Raw genomic sequence first — 12,157 nt, 5'->3', positions numbered from 1 at the left:
GCTCACGTGCCTGAGCAAGGGGATGAAAAGGTAAAATGTGTTAAGTCTTTGAAGTAGAGATTGTTTTAAATAACCATTTCAGTCATATGATTTTAATTCAGATTTGCATCAAATCCTAATATAAGAGCTTTGCCTGATTTTGAGCTTTATATAAATGGAATCATACATTCTTGTATGCTTTTGTTTCTAGCTTCTTTTGCTCAACATGTTTAAGATTCATCTGTATTTTTTACTTAATTGTAGGTCTGTCTTTCTCATTACTATATAATGTTGACTATGACTTCCCTGGTGGCTCAGATGGTAAAGCATCCACCTACAATGCAGGAGACCCGGGTTCGATCCCTGGGTCAGGAAGATCCCCTGGAGAAGGATATGGCAACCCACTCCAGTACTTTTGCCTGGAAAATCCCATGGACGGAGGAGCCTAATGGGCTGCAGCCCATGGGGTCACAAAGAGTCGGCCACAACTGAGTGACTTCACTTGACTTCATTCCATTGTAGAGTATAGAAAAATTTATTTTGTTGATAAATACTACTTTTGATGGATGGCTTCTGAATTTGGTAAATACAGTAGTAATGCCATCAGTGTTGTGCATGTCTTTTGGTGAACATATATAGCCATTCTTATGGGTTATACTTGAAACTGGAATTATTGTGTCAAAGGGTTTGCATATGTTCAACATTAGTTAGATACTGCCAGATACATTTCCAAAGTGGTTTAAGAAATTACATTTTTAATTTGGTCTGAGAGTTCTAGGTGCTTTACATTTTCACCAGCTCCTGGAGTTATCAGCCATTTTAAGCCATTCTAGTGGGTGGGCAGTGATGCTTTCCCTCATGATTGATGAAGAGCATTTTTCAGAATGTTTGCTGGGTATTTGAATATCCCCTTCCTATAAGTATCTAAATACTTCATCTGTATTCTAGAGGATATCTTTTTCTTATCCATCTCAAAAATTATATATTCTAGATACAAACTCTTTGTTGAATATGTGTATTGCAAATAATTTTTTCTACTTTGCAAGTTGCCTTTTTACACTTTTAGTTTTTAAATTTTTATTGGAATATAGTTGATTGGCAATATTGTGTTAGTTTCAGGTGTACAGCAAAGTAAATCAATAATATATATTTATAACCACTCTTTTTTAGATTCTATTCACATATAGGTCATTACAGAGTACTGAGTAAAGTTCCCTGTGCTATACAGGAGGTCCTTGTTAGTTAGTGAATATATGTCAAGCCCAATCTCCTCCCCTTCCTGTTTTGTAAATAAATTCACTTATACCATTTTTTCAGATTCCACATACAAGCGATATAATATTTGTCATTCTGTGTCTGAATTACTTCACCTAGTATGATCATTATCTCTAGTGCACGCATCCTGCTGCAGGTGACATTATTTCATCCTTTTATGGCTGCGTAATATTCCATTATATATATATGTACCACATCTTTTTTATCCAGTCCTCTATCAGTGGACATTTAGGTTGTTTCCATGTCTTAGCTATTGTAAATAAAGCTGCAGTGAATGTTGGGATTCATGTATCTTTTAGAGTGATGGTTTTCTCCAGATATATGCCCAGGAGTGGGTTGCTGGAGCATCTGGTAGTTCTGGGTTTAGTTTTTTAAGGAACCTCCATATTTTTCTCCATAATGATTGTACCAATTTATATTCCCACCAACAAGCCTTTTTACCCTTTTAGAAGTGTCTTTTGGTAAATAAAATTATTAATCTTTATATAGTCCAATCTTATCCTTTTTATTTTTTTTTCCTTTTATGGTGTTGACTTTTTACATCAGTTCAGTTCAGTCACTCAGTCATGTCTGACTCTTTGTGACCACATGGACCACAACACACCAGACTTCCCCAACCATCACCAACTCCTGGAGCCTGCTCAAACTCAAGACTTTTTACACACTGCTGAAAAAAATTTTTCTAAGATTGTGAAGGGGCTTCCCTGGTGGCTCAGTAGTGAAGAATCTGCCTGCAATGCAGGAGACACAGGTTCTGCCCCTGGGTTGGGAAGATCCCCTGGAAAAGGAAATGGTAACCCACTCCAGTATTCTTGCTTGGAAATCCAGTGGACACAAGCCTGGAAGGCTACAGTTCATGGGGTCACAGAAGAGTCAGACAAAACTTAACAAATAAACAACAACATGATCATGAAGATGGTCTTTTATGTTTTTCCTTTAAAAAAATTGTTGTCTTATCTTTCACATTTAGAAATCTAAGCTATCTAGAATTCATTTTTGTTTAGGATGTGAGAAGAAGGTCTAGATACATATTTTTTCCCATGTGGATCTCCAGGTGACCCAACATCATCCTTTCCCCCACTGTGTTACAGTATCACTGTGTCATAAATCTGCTAATTGTGTATGAGTGAGTTTCTTTATAGGATCTATTTTCTAATCATTAGTCAATGTGTTTTTCCTTATACCAGTAAAAGAATCCCTCCCTTCTCCAATTGATTGCTAATCTTGACTTTGTTTCCTTGACTCTTTCTCTGAACAGCTTCTCTGAATAAGCATTTTGTAATAAATTCAGTATGCATTTCCCATCTTAGTTAACCTAACATCAGCATCTTTATTCCATTGCCTTAAAAAAATAGAATAAGCAAAAAGATAGGACTGAAATTTGTATAGTTTTTGTGAAATATGAAAAGGTAATTTTACATTTTTCATGACTTCTACAGGTTTGTATGGATGTGTTTAAGAAATATATAAGTATCAATGAGCTGTGTTTGCTACAACGTGCAGGTATGAGATAGTAGAATGATTACTATAAAATCATTAATGCAAGTGTTTCAAACAATGTGCTTTTGTCCTCATGGTTTAAAAGTAAATTTAATACTTTTGAGTATGAAAACTGAGTGTCTTAGATTAGTTCTGTTGGTCTTAGAAAGGATTTATACTAAGTGTGGTGTTTTAGTTAATAAATTTTAATCCATGTAACATTGTAATTCACTTACATATTAATATTTTCATGATGTAGAAATTTTATTTATAGGTATAAGACAGAAAAAAGGATGTCGTTAATTAGCTTAAAATCTTTCTGAAGGGATCTGTCAGAAACTGGATCTTCCCTACATCTTCATCCTTTTACACATGTCCCTTGTAGCTGAGGAGAAGGAAATGGCAACCCACTCTAGTATTCTTGCCTAGAGAATCCTGTGGACAGAGAGCCTGGTGGGCTGCTGTCCATAGGGTCACACAGAGTCGGACATGACTGAAGCGACTTAGCATGCATGCATGCATTGGAGAAGGAAATGGCAACCCACTCCAGTATTCTTGCCTGGAGAATCCCAGGGACAGAGAAACCTGGTGGGCTGCTGTCTCTGGGGTCACATAGAGTCAGACATGACTGAAGTGACTTAGCAGCAGCAGCAGCTTATAGCTGATGCATATCAATCATTTCTGTGCAGTTCCCTAAACAGGCCAAAATGAAAGTTGCTCAGTCGTGTCTGACTCTTTGTGACCCCGTGGACTGTACAGTCCGTGGAATTTCTCCAGTCCAGAATACTGGAGTGGGTAGCCTTTCCCTTCTCCAGGGGATTTTCCCAACCCAGGGATCAAACTCAGGTCTTCCACATTGCAGGTGGATTCTTTACCAGCTGAGCCACAAGGTAAGGCCAAGAATACTGGAGCAGGTAGCCTATCCCTTCTCCAGCAGATCTTCCCTACCCAGGAATCGAACCAGGGTCTCCTGCATTGCAGACAGATTCTTTACCAACTGAGCTATCAGGGAAGCTTTCCTGGTAGCTCAGATGGTAAACAGGCCAAGCTCTGCTATAAGAGAAAAGGCACTGCTCTTCTACCCAGGATGCCTTTCTTTTATCCCACTTTCCCATAGCAAAGACCTATTCATCTTTCAAAGCCTAGTCATACAAAATAGGATTATCTCCTCCATTACACCCTTATCTGACTCCACAGCCTCATCCCATTCTTTGCTCCCATCTCCCCCTACTAATTGTGAGACCGAAAAAGAAGGGACCAAGCTTTAATACTTGTCAAGTTGACAAGTTCACAAGGGGGAAGTACTGAGAAAGTGGGACTCCCCATTACCCTATTTAACCATAGGTTCATTTTTATCTGTTTGATATTTGACTTTCCACATAAAATCCTGTTGCCAGAAGTTGTCTGATTAAAACCATTGTGTAAAACTACTGCTGCTTGGCATATACCAGAAGGAACTCTTCACTGTTGAGTTGTACCAAACATTTAAAGAACCAATATCAATTTTCAGACTTTTCCCAGAAATTGAAGAGGAGGGAACACATTGATATAAAATTCCTCAACAAAAACTAGCAACCTGAATTGGAAGGATCAGACCATAACCAAGTGGAATTTGTTCTTAGAGTACAGTGTAGTTCAACATACAAAAATCAATCCCAAGTAACCACATTAACAGAATGAGTGGAAAAAAACACATGATCATCTCAGTTGATGCAGAAAAAGCATTTGACAAAATTCAGTACCATTTCATTGATTAAAAAAAACACTCAAGAGACAAGGAATAAAAGGAAACTACCTCAACATTTAAAAAGCCACATCTGAAAAACCTCACAGTAAACACCATCAGTCAGTTCAGTTCAGTTCAATTCAGTTCAATAGCTCAGTCATGTCTGACTCTTTGTGACCCCATGAAAGGCAGCACGCCAGGCCTCCCTGTCCATCACCAACTCCCGGAGTTTACTCAAACTCATGTCCATCAAGTCAGTGATACCATCCAGCCATCTCATCCTCTGTTGTCCCCTTCTCCTCCTGCCCCCAACCCCTCCCAGCATCAGAGTCTTTTTCCAGTGAGTCAGCTCTTCGCATGAGGTGGCCAAAGTATTGGAGTTTCAGCTTCAACATCAGTCCTTCCAGTGAACACCAATGACTGATCTCCTTTAGAATGGACTGGTAGTTCTCCTTGCAGTCCAAGGGACTCTCAAGAGTCTTCTCCAACACCACAGTTCAAAAGCATCAGTTCTTCAGTGCTCAGCTTTCTTCACAGTCCAACTCTCACATCCATACGTGACCACTGGAAAAACCATAGCCTTGACTAGACAGACCTTTGTTGACAAAGTAATGTCTCTGCTTTTGAATATGCTGTCTAGGTTGATCATAACTTTCCTTACAAGAAGTAAGCTTCTTTTAATTTCATGGCTGCAATCACCATCTGCAGTGATTTTGGAGCCCCCAAAAATAAAGTCTGACCCTGTTCCCACTGTTTCCCCATCTATTTCCCATAAAGTGATGGGACCAGAGGCCATGATCTGCGTTTTCTGAATGTTGAGCTTTAAGCCAACTTTTTCACTTTCCTCTTTCGCTTTCATCAAGAAGCTTTTTGGCTCCTCTTCACTTTCTGCCATAAGGGTGGTGTCATCTACATATCTGAGATTATTGATATTTCTCCTGGCAATCTTGATTCCAGCTTGTGCTTCATCCAGCCCAGTGTTTCTCATGATGTGCTCTGCATATATGTTAAATAACCAGGGTGACAATATACAGCCTTGACGTACTCCTTTTCCTTTTTGGAACCAGTCTGTTGTTCCATGTCCAGTTCTAACTGTTGCTTCCTGACCTGCATATAGGTTTCTCAAGAGGCAGGTCAGGTGGTCTGGTATTCCCATCTCTTTCAGAATTTTCCACTTTTTATTGTGATCCACACAGTCAAAGGCTTTTGCATAGTCAATAAAGCAGAAAGAGATGTGTTTCTGGAACTCTTGCTTTTTCCATGATCCAGCGGATGTTGGCAATTTGATCTCTGGTTCCTCTGCCTTTTCTAAAACCAGCTTGAACATCAGGAAGTTCACGGTTCATGTATTGCTGAAGCCTGGCTTGGAGAATTTTGAGCATTACTTTACCATACTTGGTGGCAAAAAACTGAAAGCTTTTCCCCTAAGATTAGGAACAAGGCAAGGATGCCTGCGTTCACCACTTCAGTTCAACACAGAGATGGAAGTTCTCGCCAGAGCAATTAGACAAGGCATCCATTTCAAAAAGGAAGAAGTCAGTGGCCTATGTACAGATGATATAACCTTATATGTAGAAAATACTTAAGATTCTGAGGGGAGAAAAGCTGTTAGGGTTAATAAGTGACCGAGTCAACATGCAAAAATCATTTGCATTTCTATATACTGAAATTGAGCACCCTGAAAAGGGAATTACAAAAACAATTCCATTTACAATAACTTGAAAGAATAAAATACTTAAAAACTAATTTAACCAAGAAAGTGAAAGACTTGTACAATGAAATCTACACAACATTGCTGAAAGAGAAGTTAAAGATACACATCCCATGTTCACAGATTGGAAGACTCCGTAATATTAAAATGTCATTACTAAGATCATGGCATCTGGTCCCATCACTTTATGGCATATAGATGGGGAAACTGTGGAAACACTGACAGACTGTATTTTCTTGGGTTCCAAAATCACTGCAGATGGTTGACTACAGCCATGAAATTAAAAGACACTTGCTCCATGGAAGAAAAACTATGACAAAACCTAGATGGTGTATTGAAAAGCAGAAACATTACTTTGCCCTCAAAGGTCTGTATAGTCAAAGCTATGGTTTTTCCAGTAGTCATGTATGGATGTGAGAGTTGGACCATAAAGAAGGCTGAATGTCAAAGAATTGATGCTTTTGAACTGTGGTGTTGGAGAAGACTCTTGAAAGTCCCTTGGAATGCAAGGAGATCAAACCAATCAGTCCTAAAGGAAATCAACCCTGAATATTCATTGAAAGGACTGATGCTGAAGCTGAAAGTCCGGTACTTTGGCCACCTGATGCGAAGAGCCAGCTCATTGGAAAAGACCCTGATGCTGGGAAAAATAGAAGGCAGGAACAGAAGGGGATGACATAGGATGAGATTGTTGGATGGCATCACCAATTCAGTGGACATGAGTTTGAGCAAACTCCAGGAAGAAGTGAAGGACAGGGAAGCCTGGCATGCTGCATCCATGGGTTCACAAAGAGTCAGACACAACTGAGCAACCGAACAACAACCCGTGTCATAGATTGGGAGACTCAGTATTATTAGAATGTCATTACTTCCCAAGAGATCTGCAGAGTCAATGTAATCTCTATCAAAATGCCAATAACTCAGTAGAAATAGAAAAACCCATCCTAAAACTCATATGTCCTGAAATAATCTTGAAAAAACTGGAAGACTCATACTTACTAACTTGAAAACTTACTCCAGAGCTATAGTAACCAAAAGTGTGGTGCTAGCATAAAGGCAGACATACAGATCAATGGAATAGAATAGAGAGCCTGGACATAAACCCTCACATATATGATCAAATCGTTTTTGAAAAGGATGCTAGACCATTCACCAGCAATAGTTAGATAGCTTTTTTCAGCAAATAATGCTGGGAAAACTAAATACCCACAATTCAAACAGTAAAATTGAACCCTTAACTAACACTGTATACAAAAGTTAATTCAAAATGGATTGAAGACCTTAATGTAAGACCTACAACAGTAAAACTCTGAGAAGAAAGCATGAGGACAAAAACATCACAACGTTGGATTTGGCAATGATTTCTTGGATATGATACCAAAGACAGAGGCAACAAAGAAAAAATAGATAAATGGAACTTCGTGAAAAAGTTTGAAAATTTTGTGCCTTAAGAGACAGTATCAGCAAGATGAAACTGCAGCCCACAGAATTGGAGAAAATATTTGTAAATCATATATCTGATAAGGGAATAGTATCCAGAATATATAGAGAACCCTTAAACTCAACAACAACAAAACCTGATTCAAAAATAGGCAAAGTATTTGAAGAGACATTTCTCCAAAGAAGATACACAAATGGCCAATAAGCATGTAAAATGATGCTCAGCATCACCAGACCTAAGGGAAATGCATATCAAAACTACATTGAGATACCACCTCACACCCATTAGAATGACTGCTATCAAAAAAAGAAAAACGTGTTAGGATGTGGAGAAATTAAAGCCCTCATGCACAACGGGAAGGAATGTAAAATTGTACAGTACTGCAGAAAAACAGTATGACAGTTGCCCAAAAAATTAAAAATAGAATTCCCATATGATCCAGCAATTCTTCTCCTGATATATACACGAAAGAATTGACAGCAGGGTCTTGAAAGATACTTGCACACCCATATTTATAGCAGCATTATTCACAGTAGCTAAAATGTGAGGCAACGCAAGAGTCCATTAACAAATGACTTTTCAGAGCTTCCCTGATGGCCCAGTGGTAAAGAATCCACTTGCCAATGCAGGAGACACAGGTTGGATCCGTGGTCTGGGAAGATCCCACACGCCGCAGAGTAGCTAAGCGCATGAGCCAAACTATTGAATCTGTGCTCTAGAGCCTAGGCACTGCAACTGCTGAGCCCATGTGCCACAACTGCTGAAGCCTCGGTACCTAGAACCCGTGCTCCACAATAAGAGACACCACTGCAGTGAGAAGCCCACGCACCACAACTAGACAGTAACCTCCACTTGGCGTAACTAGAGAAAAGCCTGTGCAGCAACGAAGACCCAGCCCCAGCACAGCCAAGATACATAATTTATCAAAAATAAGTTTTAAACGCTTTTTCAGTGGAAATTAATCAGTGGTATAATTTTTAGGAGAATGTTCATATCATAAACTAGAATAAAAATATCCCCAGGGTCAGCATGTTGATAGGGTTAAAACAGAAAGAAGGGGTATATGTCAAAATAGTCTGCTTCCACTCTTAAACAGGCCACTGCCTGAAGTCCCCCTGAGAGTGTGGCGCCCTCAGAGTTCATATTGAAACCATGATGTATGAGGCAATTTGGTCCTATTTTTTGTGGATAGCACATCAGTTAGATCCCAATCTAGTACCTAACATCCTGGTTGACATGTTGCCATTTAACTTTTACTTTAATGTATTTTCATCAAATATTTCTGATACTGGAAGTGTATCTTTTAAGAAACTGAGTTAATGCTACTTTATCTTTAAATATAGAAAAATTGTCTGATTTAGGAAAGATGAATATCTTAAAAGCAGCAAATGACTTTACTATGTATTTCATCATTTTCAGCAAACATGTTTTTGGAGTACTACAGAAAGTTTCTTCCAGGTATACACTTTGATTTACAAGTATTAAATGACCTTCTAAATTCTTTACTCAAACTCTGTTTATTGAAAGAAGTATTTCAGATCATGAACCTCTGCATAATGATTAAGATGCTGGTAAGTAACCTGAAAATAATTTTTTCTAATATTTTAAGTTAATTTCTCTGATACATTTCTTATATGTATAATTTAACAGTTAAATTTCTGTTTGTTAAATATTTCCTAGAGAACACTTGTGTTTTTCAGCATAAACAAATTTGAGAAACTTAAAGTATACTGAAATAAGACATGAAAATGAGTGTAAGTTTTTTGTTTTATCCAGCCCGCTCTGAAAATATTACTAAAAATATTTGAGTATGTGGCAACTATAAAGTTAAGGAATGCTGTACCTGCTTTAATTGATATCTTTTGCAAGGTATGATTTTTTGTTTTATACATTTTATTCTCTAATAGTGAATAACCAAGAAAATAGTGATTTCTGCTTACTCTTAAATTGCCTTTTATTCGCATTTTTTATACCAAAGAATTGTATTTTCAGAAATGTTCTTTTTCTCCTGAAGTAGGATTTATAAACAGACTCCAGTGACTAACAGGCCTTGCCCTTAATTGAAGAGTTCTAAGCATGCCAGGTGACTTCCTACAAATTCATGAACCATCTTCATCTCTACTTCTTAAGAATGATTGAAGAAAATTTTCTTTTTCAAAAAGATTTGAGGTCGTATATAACAAAAATAAATACACAAATCAGTGTATAAATAGGACACTGTTAGCAAACAAGACAGAGAAGGCGATGGCACCCCACTCTAGTACTCTTGCCTGGAAGTCCCATGGACAGAGGAGCCTGGTGGGCTGCAGTCCATGGGCTCGCGGAGAGTCGGACACAACTGAGCGACTTTACTTTCACTTTTCACTTTCACGCATTGGAGAAGTAAATGGCAACCCACTCCAGTGTTCTTGCCTGGAGAATCCCAGGGACGGGGGGAGCCTGGTGGGCTGCCGTCTGTGGGGTCGCATAGTCGGATATGACTGAAGCGACTTAGCAGCAGCAGCAAACAAGGTAGATGGATAAGAATGTGGTGGTGGTTGTTTAGTCACTAAGTCGTGTCCAGCTCTTTGTGACTCCATGGACTATAGCCTACCAGGCTCCTCTGTCCATGGAATTCTCCAGGCAAGAATACTGGAGAGGGCGGCCATTTCCTGCTTCAAGGGGTCCTGAAGACACAGGAATCAAACCCACATCTCCTGTGTTGCAAGAGGATTTTTTACTACTGAGCCACCAGGGAAGCCAAATAATATGGTGGCAAGGAGTTAACTTTATATTTGGCATATATCAGAAAGAAAAAGATTTTTACATTTTTTAAAGTATATTAAAATTTTTATAGTTGTTGAATATTTCTTAGTATTTGGTACTACTCAGCGTTTCATTTCAGAGTAGGCCTATAGCAGGAAAACACTCCACTTCCCGCCTATTCTCTTTAGGAAGCAGCTTTGGAACCATTTTAGCAGATGAACAAATATTTCAGTGAATACCTCTAGTTTCACATTACAAAACTTGACAAAATTACTTGCCTGGAAATTTTCTGAATCAGGAATTACTCAAACTTCCAGTTACATAAGAATTGAGTAACAGGGATGAAGTGTATGGCATGGTATAGTTAGTAATAATGTGATATCTTTGTATGGTGACAGATGGTAACTAAACTTATCATGGTTATCATTTTATAATGTATAGAAATGTCAAATCACCATGTTGTGCACCAGTAACTAACATGGTGTTATAGGTTAATTATACTTCAAAAAACAAACTTGCAAAAAAGGAAATAGGATTTCTGGTTACCAGAAGTAGAGGGTAAGGAAATTGGATGAAGGTGGTAAAAGGTACAAACTTCCAGTTATAAGAGAAATAAGAACTGTGTGTGTGTCACTCAGTTGTGTCTGACCCTTTGTGACCCCATGGAATTCTCAAGGCACAAATTTTGGAGAGGGTTGCCATTCCCTTCTCCAGGAGAACTTCCCAACCCAAGGGATCAAAGTGGGCTCTCCTGCATGGCAAGCAGATTCTTTACTGACTGAGCCACCAGGGCATCCCTATGTATTATACAATATGATGAACATAATTAACACTGCTATATGTTATATATGAAAGTTGGTAAGAGAGTAAATCCTAAGAGTTTTCAACACACGGAAAAAATTTTGTCTTTCTTTTTTATTTTGTGTATATATGAGATGATAGATGTTCATTAAAATTATTGTAATCTTTTCATGATATATGTAAGTCAGATCATTATGCTGTATACCTTAAACTTACACAGTTGCTGTATGTCAGTTATTGATATAGCTCAGTAAAATTGAAGATAGATAAATTAAAAAAAAAAGAAATTACTGATCAGCTAGAGTCATTGTAGAAAACCTCAGCTTGATATATCTCAGGAATTTTATCATCAGGTATACAGTATAACCACAGTGCTGTACTCACTAAAAGACAGAACGAGTAACAAGCAAGAGGTTCAATTGATAAAGTAGCTGACATAACTTGAAGAAAAGGACGAATGTTCAAGTTTAAATTCAGAAGTATTATTTTCATTTTTGCTTTAAATTCTTGATGTAAGGTGTCTTATGGTGGTTCTCAAATATTTGAAGAAAAATATGTGTCAGATTTTTTAATGAATTTTAATTCTGTCTCCATGTTTCACTTCTTCCATCAGCCTCTTAGTTTTTCCCACACATATTGGTTTCACATTTTTAAAAGAATGACTACTCTTTACCCTCTTCCACAGCTCGTTGAAGCTGGGATGGTACTTGACCTAGAACACTTTAACTATATTGTTAAGCTTTTATACCAAGTACAGGCTTCCAAGCAAGAAATAACTGCAGTTCTGGAAATGAAATCCAGGTAAGAAAATCATTATAATTAGGACTAAAATATATGTATTTTGGTGGGGACTTAAAAAGGATGAAGACAAAGTGCTTATCATTCTTCATATGCCCACCAAAAGCCCTTCTCCCTCTCTTGGCTATGGTCTGGTCACATTGTCATCATCTGTCTCTAGCTAGCCCTCCTGGCCAGCCTCACCAAATCTTTTTCATCACCT

At 38.1% G+C, this 12,157-nt stretch overlaps 1 protein-coding gene across 1 annotated transcript in view; it reads left to right on the top strand.

The window, feature by feature from the left end:
• Positions 1-12,157, top strand: part of TOPAZ1 (testis and ovary specific PAZ domain containing 1) — a 63,884-nt gene that overhangs the window by 27,355 nt on the left and 24,372 nt on the right. The window contains 5 exon segments of the mRNA XM_040246003.1: positions 1-30; positions 2,694-2,757; positions 9,031-9,182; positions 9,388-9,480; positions 11,843-11,958. The exon segment at positions 1-30 is cut by the window's left edge and continues 18 nt beyond it. Coding sequence (XP_040101937.1) covers positions 1-30; positions 2,694-2,757; positions 9,031-9,182; positions 9,388-9,480; positions 11,843-11,958 — 455 coding nt within the window.

The sequence above is a fragment of the Oryx dammah genome, unplaced genomic scaffold (assembly GCF_014754425.2).
Source record: "Oryx dammah isolate SB20612 unplaced genomic scaffold, SCBI_Odam_1.1 HiC_scaffold_9, whole genome shotgun sequence".
In the NCBI taxonomy this organism is placed as follows: domain Eukaryota; kingdom Metazoa; phylum Chordata; class Mammalia; order Artiodactyla; family Bovidae; genus Oryx; species Oryx dammah.
The sequence above is the reverse complement of the archived record's forward strand: the minus strand, read 5'-3'. Positions and strand labels throughout refer to the sequence as shown.